Raw genomic sequence first — 17,226 nt, 5'->3', positions numbered from 1 at the left:
AGGACGAAATAACTAATAGAGGAGTATAGTCTACGTTGGTTTTTAGGTTCGTATCGTCCTTTTTCGTTTGTAAAGTAGCACTAGTATACCAACGACGACGACACTCTCTCTCTCTCTCTCTCTCTCTCTCTCTCTCTCTCTCTCTCTCTGAGACTTAGATTTACCCCAAGATTACTAATCAAACATCTGTTCATGTTTGAATCAAAGATAAGAATTTTGATAACGTGAAATAATTGTTTTGATTTTTCGTCAAAATTACTCAAGCAATTGCTCTTAAAAATTATTGTAACGTAACAAAATACTCTAGAATAATCATTTTAAACAGTTGTATGTTAAGTAACCCTCCAAATAAGAATACGCAGCACAAAAGTTCACATCATTTCTTGTTTGTTAAGCGAATACGATTTTTCGTTTTGACGAATACTTACAGTCTGAACGGTTGACAGGTGGAGATGTTTCGATTTAGCACAGACGAAAATAATCAGAAGACTACTTCACGAATCGCAAGTGCAAGTGCAAACATACTTTATCATAGAATTCTAGACATTTCTACTCCGCGCACATGTTCCGAATTCGCGAGCCTGAGGGATGCCACCCCATATGAGCGTCACATATGTCGAGGTCTCTTCGACAGGACCCTTCTTGCCCATAATGTACCATTGCATACTAGTAGTATGCTTCGTACTCCAGACCGTAGGGTGCACGGATACTATTACCGTAGGGCAAGTGCGGTTCGCTACGGCAACACGCCCGCCTATTTTAGATTTTGTAAAATCAGCAGAATCATCGATTCGTGCCAAACATGCGAAATTCACATTGTCGCTATTTTTGTCTGATAAAACACATTTAATTGTACGAGAATCTGAAAACTTCTTAAAATTAGTCCGAAAATAAATGATTTGTTATTATCTTAATTTTTCAAAATAAAAAAAGGATTTTTTATGTTAGTTGTTTTAACTAAAAAAATTATATATCATGCAGGGATGGATAAAAGAACAATTGTTGGATATGATACAACTTCTTCAATATATATCAATAATTCATTATATTACAAATTTATATTATTTTATAAATTTATATTGCTCTCTTGTTTCAAAAATGAAATAAAAAAAAACATTTTCAAAATTTTCGAGTTATTATTATATAAATGTAAACATTCTATTAATTATAAGTTTTATTTATAATTTTAATTATAAATAAAAGTTTTAATTATAAGTTTTAATTAATTATAAGTTAAGTAAATTTACTTAACTTTATAAAAAATTGTTAAAATCATAATTCAAAAAACTCTTCTATGGATTACTAAATAATAATAACTAAATTGCTAAATCGCCGTAAAGTAATTTTTTAAGAATTGTTAAACAAAAAAATAATAAAATAACATTCGATCATTTTAAAAATAAAAATTTCTTTGTCGATATTTGGTTAGTCAATAATTTTCTGTCAAATTGAAAAATAGGTTTTTTATTTTTTTCTGGGAAATTTAATTTTTTGAGAGAGTCATATCTATATTACTTAATTTCTTAAATCGACAATTTTTACTATGCAATATTTTTTTTGCTTTATCAACAATTTTAATGCATCGGTGAAGATTTTCTTACTCATTCATACTGTAACTATAGAGCTAGATAACTAAATCGAAAATTCGTTTGACAGTTTCATCCGCAGTCGCGATCCCTTAAGTTACCCTATTGTAGGGACGAGTTCTATGGAACAAACAAAAAAATATTATCATAGCCTAATAATAAGCTTAAAAGGTAAGCTAACTAGTGCAGAATGTACCTACGCAAACCATAGTAATACTGAGTCGTACGACCCTCTCAATTAGTAATTGGATTTGGTCGGTGCGGTGATGCTCATTTGACATCATTGGGACATTTAGGTACGTCGACACCGCTCGCAATTGGATTACTGGAATATTTAAGAGAAATGTCTTTACATAAAATTTATTAAAATATTTATTACTCAATATGCAATTTTTCTTATTACTATTTTTGTCATGTTTCTAGATAATAAATAAACTTGAAATAATAAGTTTTTATAAAGCATAAAGAACGGTTTCATTTAGAGAAATTTTGTGGATTTAACTTCAACAGATCATTCTCTCAAAACATTTTGTTTTTGCAAACTGAAACAATCTTTCTTTTTAAGGATCGAAGCATAACATAGCAAAAAGTAGCACCTCCATTTCTAAATAGCTTCTCATACTCTCGGAGCCGCGTCATTGCCATAAGGTGGCAATGTTACAGGCCGTTGGGCAGCTGAGAGGGATCTCATGAATCACGGCACTGAAAAAGAAGACGAGCCTCAGAAAAAAGGAGATTGAAACCGGTTTGGCACGCGCGTATGTCGAGTGTTTCGTAATGACGCCTGCAGACCCTCATTAAGTTTCATTATCTTGCCATATGATAAACATTAATCGGCGACCCTTGACACTTTGTACACGATGGGTGTAGGTTAAGTAATTTCAGCGCTTATTCATTAATTTTGCAACTAGCAACAAATAGATAGATATTTCAGTTCAGTTTAAATATTTCTTTAAACGCAAATATAAAAATATGTAGATATATTTTATAACGTAGCATGTAGTGTATTAATATTGGATTGTCTACGATCAATTTTAATTGATAGCACGACTGTTAGCAATAACAGAAACTTGCAAATGCAAAACAGTCAAAGAAGTAGATTCAAGACGGTTGAAGTGGAAAGAAGGGAGGAAGGCCAAATTACCCGGCACAGAACACATTATCTCCACTTGATAGGCCCCATACTCTTGAAGCAGTGGCTCTCCGACGTACATTGTTTGAACAAAATCACGAGAAGAATAGATTTTCTTTGCATTCTTACATTAGTAAGAAGATTGTGAAACACTGCAAGACTCTTCTTTCTCTTCTTTCCCTTCTAACTTCGCGATTGCCTTTATTCCCTCCATCACATAAATTTATTCAAACAAATTCTATAATTACTTTTTCGACCCAACTGCCACTTGACCTAAGATTTATACACTCGATTACCTAGCAACACTTAACGTTTTTGTCCCTTATCCGAATCTTGTAATTTTACGATAAGCTTATTTTTTTTTAATAAAATAAAACCAAATAAAATATAAACTATAATAAACTTATAAACATTAAAAAAAAACATATAAAATGTTTTGCATTGATGAATCAACATTTTATCCAAAATATATTTTTTAAGAAGTCTTTTTAGATATAAAAATAAATAATGATAAATATTTGCAATTCTTTTAAAAGAAATATGAAGACAATCAAGATTTAATCAAACTAAAAATAAATAAAAAGATTTTACTATGATAAATAAAATATGAAAATAATATACGATTTGGTTTGACTAATTTGTATCCACAAAAATCAATTACTATTAACAGCTAAACAATCGATCGAAGAAGTGATGAAGAAATCTGTTTGGTACATTCGGGATTCTGTAGATTTCGGAAAAAAGGATCATAGAAATTGGTTCTTTTCTATCATCTTAATAAAAACAACAGTTAAATAGGAGTACAATTTAGAGTGAAATGTATTTCAGTACATATCTTAATACATATCTCATCGGTGGATATTATCGGATTAAAGTAAAACTCTTGTGAGAACTTAAAAGCTGAGTTGAACAAAAAATACTAATTTCAATCTTAATACACTTCATCTATTAATATGTTGGAATCTATTGAAATATTATTATTTATGTGGCATATTTATTTTTTATAAAAATTTAACAAAAATAAATGGCATTTAAGATTAAAATAATAGAATTCTATAAGGAATTTATTTAAAAAACAGAAGTTTAACTTTTACAATAGTTTTTATATATTTATGCCTTTAAACACAAATGAGGAAAATGTCATATTTGGTAAAGCAGATCTTCGTGCCTAATAACATTTTTTATGAATTTATTCAATTTTCATTTCAAACAAACTTTACGCCGATTATTTATCAATCTTGAAACATAATCCTAAACTGAAGCTGCAGTAGCAATGTTACAAATTAAGTTAATCATTCCTTTAACTTTTACTCTAGGAAAGGAACATCATAGCATGGACCTCGTTCGTGTGCGGCTCGCGCCGGAATGACAGTCTCTTGATGTTGCCGCCACGGCGCCACAGTCTTTGGTGTCCTAGATGGGCGTTGATATGGGTATGGGTAGCTTCATCCATTGGTCGTGTGACTCGCAGTTGATTGGTGCACACTACAAGATGGGCAAGACCTTCCAGACAGGCTGGTCGATGCGCGGTATTACTCGTAGCCGCGCCCACTACGATTCTCCAGACCCGACCCCACTGGGACCTGCTGGCACGCCGCTAGTGCCGGCCCTGACACATTCGACAAGCGGCACCGTAACGGGAAGCAACGTGCGACTAGGGACTTCGAAGGACCTCTCCGCTGATCACGAGACACGTTTGCAACGTTTTGGCAGCGACAATAATACGCCAGGGTGCTGCCAGCAAGTGCTCAGATTACCATCGCTATACACGTTTGTTTCTCAAACATCATCATTTAGTACAAGAATTGTAGGAGAATTTCGAAAAAGGGCATTTTTTTGGAAAAACTCAAGAGACGGCCGATGACATCCTTCACGAGGTCTATGAACGTACGCGTTGCATAGAGAGTGATACATTAGTGATAAAGATCCGCGATCGATAAAGGACAAGGGACAGTATCCTGCGTGAGCAAGTGAGAACAGTGCATTGTGAGACATCAACGTGGTCCTTAGTGCGCGCTCGTATCGCGAACTCGTGGCACGCACGTTCGGACGCATGTGCACCGGCACGCGGTCGGTGCGCCCGGCTTGACGGTGCGGTTCGGAAAGACGCGACACCGTCAGTGGTGAGCGGACGTTCATGCACCGCCACGGGCTGCCGGCCGCTAACGTTCCAGTGATAATGATTCATGCGCGTTCTTAAAGAAACGTGGCACCGGACGTACCCGCTCTGACGGAGAGACAACCGGTGGAGTCTCTCGCGGGGACGCGAAGGGGTGATCGAAGAGGTGACGAAGATTTCTGCAAAGATTGGCAACGCGAAGGAGGAAGCCTGTTGCCCCAAGAGAGTCCGTACGGCCTCACCACGCGGTCCGACGAGTGGAGCAGTCTCCTGCCCAGCTCCACAATCGTGGGTGCTGGGGGGTCACCATGGCTCGGACTCGGAGGAGGTGGTACCGGGGCTACCACAGGAGGCGGAAGTCCCGTCGAGCTCGAGGGCCACTGGGGACGTAAGCTGTATAGCGCGAGTGTGGCACCACCACCCCCGCCGCCTCATCATCATCCGCGAGCACCGTTGGTTTTCGCGCCTCAAGATATGAGGCAGATACTGAAAGAGGAACCTGTGCCACGTGCTTGGCCGCAGCCCGCGCTCGCCGACAACGGAACGTGAGTACAGAAAAATACTATAATCTTCATGTTTGACAGAAAACAAAGAGTGATTGAAATATGTGATTATATCTACTGGCGGAAATATAATAGATAATTTTGATATATGTTGTCGGAAACACTATCGGAAAAATATTTACGATTAGTTTTAACATTCATTTCATACAATTTTATTATTATTAGCGTAAGAATTAATTTCACATTGATGATATACTTATTATTAATTAATGATATATTTACAGTCATGATATATTTATGATATATTTACAGTTTTATTTATTATAAGAAATGTTTACGTAATACATATAATATATAGCTAAATGTAAATTGGATTATCTCTTTAAACTATTTAACTTAAAAGATATCTATATCATAATTTATCTTTCAACGGAAAACTCAAAAAGAAAAAGAAAACATTTTATGCGATATTCTTTCTGCTAATTGATGAACAATATATTTATAATTGCGTGATTTAATCTTTTTTTTCAATATCATATTGCTTTTATACTTTAATGATATATATTTTTAAAGACATAATGTATTTTTCAAAACACATAAAATGTAAAACATATACTGTAAATTTTTACTTGAAATACTCTATTATATATGTGCTATCATTTCGTTATTTACTTATCGAACAAAACAAAATATTTATTGTGCAGAATTATAATTATTATGCTTGATTTTAGTTTCTAATTCATTTAAATAATCAAGTATACATGCGAACAATGTGATAACATTAAAATGCAGAGATATATACTCACATTTAATAGAAATTGTAGAAATATTTGTGCTGCGCTGTTACAGTATTTGCCGTCGGATCGCACGGCAAGTTATATCTTTGTGTAATGGTTTTAATCACACATTTTCACTAAAATTATAATAATTTTTGACATTATGAACGTCTAAGAAAAATTGATTTTACATAAATATGTAAATTATATTAAGTTTATTTAAAAAACGAGTAATTACATGGTTATATTATACTAAAAAAGGATAAGCAATTCGTAACAGTAATCTAAAGCGTATTTTCTTTCCTTTTAAAATATTTTTAAAATATTTTTTTTGTCACAGAATACAACGATTTGTCTATATCGCTTTTCTTTATTACAAATCATGACCTGTCACAAAAAGATCACAACCCAAGAAAGATATTCTGCATTTAACCATTTAACGGCATTCTGTGTTAATGTCAAAGGATTTTCCATTTTGTATATACATATTTTGTATGACCTTAAGAAGGTACTGTATAAAGTAAAAAAAAACAATTTTGTATAATTATACTAGATTTAGGATTGCAATCCTCTCAATGCTAGAAAAATTCTTGCATGTACTGATATGTATGCGTACTACGGTAGCGAAAATGTAAATGACAAATTTCTTCTAACAAATACCGTTAGTATTTTGTTTATATTCTTTTATTTCAAAAGGCTATTCGAGTTATTATAATAGAATTTTCTATAAAGGAATTTATTTTTGCTCATGGCTCATGCTTAAGCTTATGTGTCCTCATTTTTATGATGAATACGTGTTATAAGTACACGCACCTGATTAATGTAAGATGTTTTGCTTAGAGGAAATGCTAAGAGAAATTCCCCGCTTAGCAGAATATTTTTTTTGGAGGTGCGTGAGTGACATTCGTAAACATTCTTTGTTGGCATTTGTAATTTTCATTTCATGAAAACGAATTGCTTTATATTTTCTAAACTTTTAATCGTTTCAAATCATACTTTGTGATCATTTGAAATCATCTGTATCTATATTTGTGTAGGAAATAATATACCATTCTTTATCTTGCAATGTCACTCAAAGAATTTGAAGATAGTTTGATGTCCAGAATGATTTGGAAAGGTAAATCAGATGAGCTGAGGGATTCGCTAATCCAAGTGATTTTCTAACTAATCCCTTCTTCCAAGCACTGTGACACAGGGACCGACCGGAATCGAGTTAATGTAATTGAGAATTTTAGTGCCTTTTGCTCATTTGCTTTGTTCCAAACTTTTCCTGTTTTCCCTACTTTCACCATCATTTGTCTCATCATTTCATTTCTTATTGCTATCAAAATTGATATAAAATCAAAATTGGTTATCGCTATGCAAATATTATTCAGCCCGCATTTGAAAAATCAAAGCGTAATGAATTTTATCAAAGTTGAAGAAAAATTTATATAGAACGCGTTGATTATTTTAAAATTAAAGATTACTAAACATAAATCGTGGCATTTAGTTTCTGGAGTAATTAAAATTACAGCATATGTAAAAAAGATAAGAACTTTCTTTAAATTGTATATTTATACAAAAGATTTAAGAATTATTATATAAATATGATGTTGTTGATGAATCTTAATTCTTCCATCAAATAAATGGCTCCAGTTATTGCGAAATATACAATGATCGAATACAAAATTTTGGAGTATACATATTTTGACAAATTTAATTGAACCAATGTTGCGGCAATCTGAATAATTGTATTACAAAAGTTTAAGAGTCGCAAAATGTTAAACGTCAACTTTCGCCTTCATGGAAACTCAAGCTGGAAAGTTTCGTTTCCTGCTACTAAGAACAGTTATACCACACAACTGCGTTACATCGAGATCAACTAGGAGGGGTGTGCGAAACTGTTTTAAAACTCCCGCGAAGCACAGGCATAAACTCTCGCGCTTTTTAAAAACCCCTAAAAAAGTTATCCACCTAATGAAGCAGTAAACCATCGCACTCGAGGGAAAGGGCTGTCGCGCAGCGAAAAACGATGACCTTTCGTATGAATAAGAGACAAAGGAAAAAGAGTGTGAGAAAAATTGCTATCGATCTTTAAAACTGTAATCGCTTCAACAAAATCTCAGCAAAGACATATCGTAATACACATAAACGTTATATTATTGAACATACACGCTAACGTTCTATAAAATAACGTTCTATAAAAAACATTAATTTTAATCTTTAAAATAATCAATTTAATATTACGCTTGTCATAATTTAAAGACGATCGTAAAGCTAAACATTAAATGTTTGCTATACCACGTAATAGTTAATATGCTTTAATATAACATATAATCATATTATATTCAACTTTTAATTAAAATATGTGAAAATTATTTACTATCAAGTATTCTCATGCGAGATATTTACAAAATATATGCATCAGAGTGTGTTAATAACTAATAGATTTTTATGCAGCAAAAGGTACGATGAAACACGGTGCTAAATTGAACAACGTTCGCAGTAACGCGCCCTGGTAGCAAATTACATTCGGATATATTACAAATTGCTCATTATCTCCGTGCGCATTATGAATCGCGTTGGGCTCGAGCGTAAACAGAGCGCGCTTCGGCTAACTCGCAATAACTAACGCCCGACGGTGCGTATTACCCACGGATTTATTGTAATTCTCTACGATTGCTTTATCCGTGAATTCGTAACCATATCGGTAGCATCGTATTATCCACATATATTCCATAATGCATGCCATACAAATGGCATAGGTCGCATCTCTCGTGTATAAAGTATAAGTAGCATTGATCAGTTTGTCCGACAATCTAGCGTTCCTCCAAATACGTCGAAGATCGCGCCTTGTCATCATTTAAACATCGATTACGTTGTTATCCAAGTGATATCACATTAATTTTACGTAAAAATGAAAAAGTTCCGACCAGCAATTATCTAACGTGATATAAAACGTAATTTCCTTCGTAATTTCACCCACATGATTCGTAAACTGCGCGAATGCGTCGCTTTTTATTCGCCGGTAAGTGTTCGTATTTGAACTATATGCGCAACATTTTGATAATTAAGGTCGCAACACAGACTTTTGCATAAGAGGAGAGTGGAAGCACAGAGTTTCGCATGATGCGTAATGCATAAAAAAATGAATCAATCAAAGATCTTTATTTTCTTCCTTTCCATGAAATAAAAGACTGTGATTGATTTTCTTACGCTTTATGTAAAAGTCTATGCTCTGACTTTAACATTGCATAGCACATAAAGCCCATTCTATAATATTTCGTAAGTGTAATTGTAAGAATTAATCAATCATAGTCAAACATGAAGATAATATTCGATTGCGATTGGTTAATTCTTACGTAATTGTAGAATTAATTGTAGAATTGTAGGATTAACTAATCAAAATATAAAATAAAGAACTTCTGTGATCTTTATTTGTGAGATCGCGAATGTGCCCCATACACATTCGAGAAAGGTCTCATATTCCATATTTTCATTTGTGCGTTTAAACGCATGTCGCGTTTTAGCCAATATCATCATCAGGATTGATCGAAATCCAATCGAAATCAAATCAAACTGCACAGGCATTTTAGTCGACGTGAAAGAATGATCACGCGGTGGATTAGCGGTGGCGGAGGGTCGAATGATTCGCAGGTGCTGGAACGAGCAGTGTTATCTGCGAGACCGAAAGCGCGCACGTGGCAAATTGCACGCACGAATACAGTAAACGCGAATGGAACCCGTAATTATCACCTCGGCGTCGGTCGATGGGATACGGCCGTCAACGTAAACGCATAAAGGGCACGTTATCCGCATGTATTTGCGAAACGTAACTCATAAACACTAGAAATCGTATAATTTAGAAGACAAATAATTGCGTGAAAAGTACCCATTTAAGAATCGATTAGTAAAAATATATATGGATTGTGTTTTAATTCAATGCAACATATTTGAAATCAGTATTGTGAGAGAAAAAACCCGAGGAAAACCCAAGAAAGAAGCCTTGAGGAGAAGAACTCCTAATAATAAGGAGAAAAATATTTTTTTCTTTCTAAAATTATACTATTTCTAATTATACATATGTATAAACAAATTAACAAATTAAATTAATTAAAACTTAAATTTAAATTAACAACATTTCTAATTATTAATAATTTTGTTATTCTACAATGTAACTATCTTTGCAGTCAGTAAAACATTTAAAAAAAAATGTTTAGCACAGAAAAATATTTTATACTTTATACTTTATACTTTATTTGTTGATGCAAATACATATGTTTCATATTTAAAGACATGTTATATTTTTCTAACAAAAAAAAATGTTTCTTTAAAAAAGCTTCTTCAAGTTATTAATAAAGTTATTAATAAAGTTATTAATAAAGATAAGAAACAAAATATAAAGCTTTAAATTCTTTTAAAATAAGATTTTAAAATAAAATATGTTTTAAAATTTTAGAAATATTATTGTCTCTCTCTCTATTTACTAATTATATTCTGAGAAATTTTAAATAGAGAATTTTAAAGAAAGAAATTAATAAAAAATATGGAAAATGATTAAAAAAATGTTTTTTCCCAGGGCTTGATTCTTATGTGGAAAAAAAACATTTTTCTATTTCTTTTTGCTTTAACTTCTCTTTAAAGATAGCTTCTCTTTCGGCGATTTAAATTTCTTTAATTATTTCAGGAAAATAACAATACTGTTTAAAATTCGGACAAAATTGGCAAATCATGAATTTACATTTTTTACTCTTACAACATTACATTGCTTTTCTAAGATTTATTTTCATTTTTTTTTAATTAATTTTAGAATTAAGAATTAAAATATGGAAATTTGCATTGTCAATTGTTATAAATCTCAACTTTTGCCAACAATCTGTGCTGTTTTTTATCTCATATAATATATCTATTTGTTATATTATAACATATTATATAATATGTGTATATTATAACATATTGTTATACGACATATTGTTACGTTTAATACATTGAAAAGAGAAAAAGGAGGAGGGAGAAATTCTACATTTTTTTATAGTTATGAATTTGTTTTAAAATCTAAAATTTTTAAATTGTATTTTAAAATAAATTTATAATTAAGAAACGCCTAAAATTCAATCAATAAAATATATCAAATATTATTTAAATGTATAAAATCGATTCTTTTTAAAAATAATTTGAACATGAGTTTGCCAGGTATTGTGATTACCACTATAATGCTAATATGCATTATTGTCATATTAGCAATATGTACTGCGCGTATGCGCGGTTTTCCGCAATCCTCGATAGTCGCCCGAAAAGGCGTGGTGGTGTGCAGCAGTGAATTTTGGGTGATAATATAACGGTGCGGCAGAACGTGCCTACGCGTTATATAGGAATTGGTGCATGGCAAACGGGGCAAAATAATCGGACGTCGAGAGTTATGGGGCGCGAACCGGCGACCGGTTAATCAGCCACCGATAATTATCGACACGGGCAGTACATCACTACCCTTCCTCTCCCAACGCGTCCTCCCTCGGTCCTCCACCGCGATCCGCCGTCCCCCGTTTGTTCCCGAAAGCCCGCTTTGCAACCCCTTGCAACCGACCCTTTGCCGAGACCCCGCGCTTCTACTCTCTACCTGCTGGCGGCTCGGCATCCCACCACCTGGCGTGACAAACGCACCGCCGATACCATCATTTATTTCGCAAATGTGCTGCAAAACTGCCGCTATTCATTTTCGGTCCAGTCGATTCAGTTTTCCGCTCCGAGGGTCCGCCCTGATGGCCGTGCGCGCAGCTCTGTGCACTCGTGCGATGGTTTTATCGTTTCGCGACGGCACGATCGCACAGACCAACGCCGATAATACGATTTCTCGGCGGTGATTTTTAACCATTGAGTGCAATATATATTCTACGATCAATTTAAAAATTTCTTATTATTATATGTCGTAATTATTTTTATAATAATAATTATTTTTATAATTGTCACTGGAATGTATAAGCAGTTTGACAAAATTCATATTTTTATAATACTTTATGTATCTAATAATAATACGTGAATAAAATTATCTCTATATTTAGATAGAGACTTTCTATTATGATAGAACTTTCAGATAATATAATTATTCTAATAATTATTCTAATTATTAATATAAAAAAAATGTAATATAAAAAAGTAGGGCAGACTTAATAACCCAAGATCTCGTCGATTATAACGATGATTTAAAGTCATTTTTCATTTGATATCAAATAATGACTAAATAATAACGTAAAATAAATGTAATGTTTATGACTATACATTATCGTTATAAATATATCGTCATTTCATCGTCAGTTTTATATTACATTTAATATATAAATAATAGATGACATTATTAATTACTGTTGTTCTTAATTAGGCAATAATTGCAGGTAAATAAATATATATTTTTATATTATATTCTTTCCTAATAGCACAATTTATTGGCACAATACTGGAATAATGTATTTCCAATGCATATCAATGTATCGCTAATAAATTGTACTATTAAGATTGCAATTATTACTAATTAAAAAAAAAATTAATAATGTTATTCTATTATTTATTCATTACATTTTTCGTTACATTATTCATTACTATTTTTTCTATAAAAGTTATATCTTATCTTATATTACGTTATTATGGTGTAAGATTATGTATTTCTTATCAGTTATGCCATAATTTTTTTGTTATAGCTATCATGTTATAGATATCATTCGTCTTAGGATTTTTTTCTTGACGTCTTTTACGTGATTTTAGTAATATTATTGACTCATAATAGATATTATATTGATACCTTGCAATTGCAAACACCTAAAGAAAAAATTAAACAAAATCGACGATTATTTATACTTATAAAAGTCTTTATTCAAAGGAGCTAAGTTATTTGGCTTCAATCTAATAATTTATATTTTATTAAAATATAAACTATAATTTTTTACAAATAATAAAATCTTTATTGTTCAGAGTTATCCACTGCCACGCGGAACCATGTCGAATTAGATTTTATTTTTTATTCAAAATTATAGTTTTATATTGATAATATATAAATGTTAATAATTTATACTTTAAAGTCAATATATCTTTTGAACAAAGACTTCTATATAATTATAAATATAATAATCAGCTTTATTTAATTTTTTACTATTAAGTACTTCTAATTTCTCTATTCTTTTCTACATTGAAAATCTATTAACAAAATTTACCTTAAAAGATGTATGCGTTCTACGGAGTCGCGTATTGTAGTGCGGCACTAAGCTTATATCACTACCAAATTACCACTGAATGCGAGAAGTGATAGATTATTACTAATATAATGCAATAATATATTCACGTTTACCTCGTGTTCGCAATTTTTTTACTCTCGCCTAATAGTAGATACAGTGGAATGGAAAACTCTGAGTTTTACAAAATCAATTCGAATCTGAGATCTACGCGCGGGCTGTGCGAAGCAACATACTCGAAAAGGGGACTTTCCGTGCCATTACTCAAAGATGGCATTGGAGTCCAGCGGCCTAATCTCGGCACATGAGACCTTAATAGGATTTTAAGGCGTCGAGACCACCTGCGCGCTTCCCCACGGTCGACCTCGTTTGTCTTTCCTCTCCGCCGGTTTGAGCATTCTTATTGCACCCAAGGATTGAACTGATACGCCTCTTTGACTTCGCGACAGAGAGAATATCGCTTAACATTTCACCTGACTGTTGAAATTCAAAGATTATTTGCGCTTATTCGAATAAAATAATCTTATCTACTATTATCTTTACACACATATATAAATTTATATAAAAGATTAATTAAATCGTAAACTCAGTCATATATTTGCAATAAAAACAATATATTAAATTACGCAATATTGATTTTATTTTGAAATATTTCATTTTTGGAAATAAATTTTTATAAAAAAAATCTTTACTCTATCACCTTTTTAATTTAGCCAAGAAGATTTCACATTTTTTATTTTAATCTGACACATCCATTCATTCTTTATGCTGATTTTTTGAAATTTAATCGCTAACATATCAATGTCATTATACTTATAATTTACAATAAAATATATTATTGAGCATATTATGTATTTGATGCAATATGTTTGTATTGTATTAAAACGTTTGCTATAAGATTTATATCATAATATAGTAGTAATAATATATATGTAGTTAATGACAATTCCCTGAAATGCGATATTTAATCTATTATAGGGTTGGCGTGGGCCGGGCGCATTTCGAGAAACAACCACCAAGTAACTTGAGGAAGAGCAATTTTTTCCATTTCGTAATCGCCCTTTATGATCGACACGGTCAACCTATTGAGATCGAAAGGACGTCATTCATGGGCTTCGTCGAAAAGGATCAGGTAATAATTTCTGCTATTACATTCGAAGAAACTTTCACGCAATTCGGTAAACTGTCCTTATGATCGTGATACAACTAAGTATTTAAAACATAAAGACGCAAGAAAAGAATTTGAAAAACTCGAGATATCGCGTCAAGATATTTTTCTTTCAGAACGGCGCGCGACGATGGCGAAAGCAACTGAGTTCGCGAGTATCCGCGGAAATGAGCGACGATAGCGGATGATTAAGTTCGAAATTTCAATGCTTCGCGCTAACTGCCACTCTCCGGGGAGATCGGATGGAAAAAAAGGAGAGCAGGCCCTTTATGACGCCAGGGGAATATCGTGCAAGCGCGCGCTTATCTCGATAATTGCCGTTTCCATCGGGGCCGGCGTCAAATATTAAACAGTACCGCCTACGCGTGTATGCGTATGCGTATCGATGATCCGTAGAATCCATAGCAGCGACTCTTTTCCGGCAATTAGCCGGACAAGCGAAAATCCATCGGCCGCGTGAGAAATGAACGGACGCGATGTAGGATCATGAGGGTGGTCACGCGAAGCGAATGACCTACGAATAATAAAGAGCACCCTTCGAGCGCCTTCCACCTATGCTCACCTCGTACCTTCGATGGGAGATTACGTTCTGTCGGGCGTTTATTAACCAGACACTCGTGCGCGAAATATTGAGGCTTCTACAAGAAATTACCATAATTGTCGACGATACAGTCTACAACTAATTATACAGCAGCAGAATGAATTCTGTCATGCTTATACATTTTATCGCGCTACGCGTTAGCATACCCGTACAAAAGGGCACTACGCTCATATGCTTTTAAGATCTATCACTTCACGGTTATGAAAATGTGACGAAGTTATTTTTTTTATGTTCAATTTCATTGTTCCGAGTGTTATCACAGCTGTCAGTAATAACGGCACAGGAACAATGCTATTACAAAGATCACATTTGAACAATTGTTTGAAGACAATAGAACTATTTTATAATTATCATAATAAAAAAAATTAATACAACTGTTTGTGTAAGAGCAGAGAAACACGAAAATAATATTTTCTTTCTATTGATTTTGAAAAAAGTATGTTTTAAATGAGAAAGGAGGCTTTGTCCCAAGCTTCTAAGGGCCTAAAATAAACATTGAAAATGAGCAATGAATAGAAAAGGCAGTAAAAATGAGCAGAAAAGATATGAGTCTGGATTAGACAAGATTCGATATTTGGAAAAATGGAATGCTACGTTCCATCATAATGAAATAGAAGCAATGAAAAAGAAGCTTTTTTGATGAGATTTTCGAATAGCTGTCAACTTACCCAAAGAATAATCAGAAAAGATATTTTAATTATTAATTAGTGTTTTTAAAACTGTTTTTTGTAAATTGTTTCATATTGTTTAACATAAAGGAATAATTATTGTTTAACATAACTTAAGATAAAAAATATCTGTAATAACATATTATGCAATTTTTTATTGTTTCTTTAATTCAGAAATGATATGAGTTTAACGTTGAGTGTAAAAAGGATATGAATCCTGAAATTAAAATTTTTTATTTAATTGAATATCATCATGAATCAAAATTAAATATCTAAAGCTCACTTGTAAACAATATAAATGTGATATAAGGTATAGTAAAATATATATAAAGATATATAATAGATAAAGTATATGAGCAATAGCTAGGTTACAGTTGCATAATATTTCAAATAATATCAAATCAAATAAAACATACGTTTCGACCAGAACATTCGGTCATTATCAATGTTGTTACAATAAATATATTATTTGAAATATTATGGTTTAACAACTGTAACCTTACTATTACTCATATACTTGTGTCACATTTATATTGTTTAATTGTCAAACATTTCAGAGAGAAACCAAAAATTTTTTTAAAATATTGAATATTATATTTAAATTCTCAAAAGTAATTTTGTTAATTTTTTCACTGGAACTAAAATTAAAGTTTTCTATTAATACTGAAAAATTTGATAAATGTGACTTGTCTTCTTTCTGCAATCACCGAATTTAATTATAATTTCAAGGTATTACGTAAATTAATAAGGATGTTTAATTATCTTTAATGCGCATTTTAATGCACATTAATTGTGACGATTTTATACAGGAATGAAGTGACAGATGAATGAATCGACAATGAATAACGCGGTAATTTATGATAGAAGCATCGTAGACAGCTGTGAATTTAAATTTCGCTTGGAGTTATCGTGTAGAACGATCTCGCGACTCCTCCTCCCCCCCCTCCCCCCGAAAATGTGCTCTCGGGGAAACGGACGCGATTGTCAACTCTCAGTCATCATTAGAGATCCACTTTCTATTGGTAAATTAGTACAGCTGTTTAAGGAGAAGTTAATTATCGTCGTGTGACGCAGCGTTTATTCTTATGTAAGAGAAATCGTTATGTTGGGAAACCGGACTGGATAAACAGACGCGGATTTGCACAAATATAACATATCTTCGGTATGTATGCGCATAAGAACATTAGTGCACACTACGCGCTTCATAGCTCGATTACATCATGGCTCGATTGATCAGATCTATGTATGATACGCTATGTATGTACGCGGGACATACACGGTACACCAAACAAACGGCGGAAATCCAGATGCACGGCACGAGGAGGAGGACCAAGGTCCACGAGCGTATAAATTATCGAAACGTAATCCCGACCGTAACCTCTGGAATTCTAGCGATCTCCATTCGTGCAACGACGATGCTCTGTCGGAAGTCTCTCTATCTCTTTCTCTTCCCTCCTTCTCTCTCTCTCTC

At 33.0% G+C, this 17,226-nt stretch overlaps 1 protein-coding gene across 1 annotated transcript in view; it reads left to right on the top strand.

Annotated features, from left to right (window-relative positions):
* Nucleotides 1-5,311: 5,311 nt before the first annotated feature.
* LOC105625859 (transcription factor collier) overlaps nt 5,312-17,226 on the top strand; it is a 92,533-nt gene continuing 80,618 nt past the window's right edge. Inside the window, exons 1-2 of the mRNA XM_012207173.1 lie at nt 5,312-5,382; nt 14,297-14,450. Of these exons, the coding sequence (XP_012062563.1) occupies nt 5,312-5,382; nt 14,297-14,450 (225 nt within the window). The remainder of the gene's footprint in view (nt 5,383-14,296; nt 14,451-17,226) is intronic.

Source organism: Atta cephalotes (assembly GCF_000143395.1).
Source record: "Atta cephalotes unplaced genomic scaffold scaffold00001, whole genome shotgun sequence".
Lineage (NCBI taxonomy): Eukaryota > Metazoa > Arthropoda > Insecta > Hymenoptera > Formicidae > Atta > Atta cephalotes.
The sequence above is the reverse complement of the archived record's forward strand: the minus strand, read 5'-3'. Positions and strand labels throughout refer to the sequence as shown.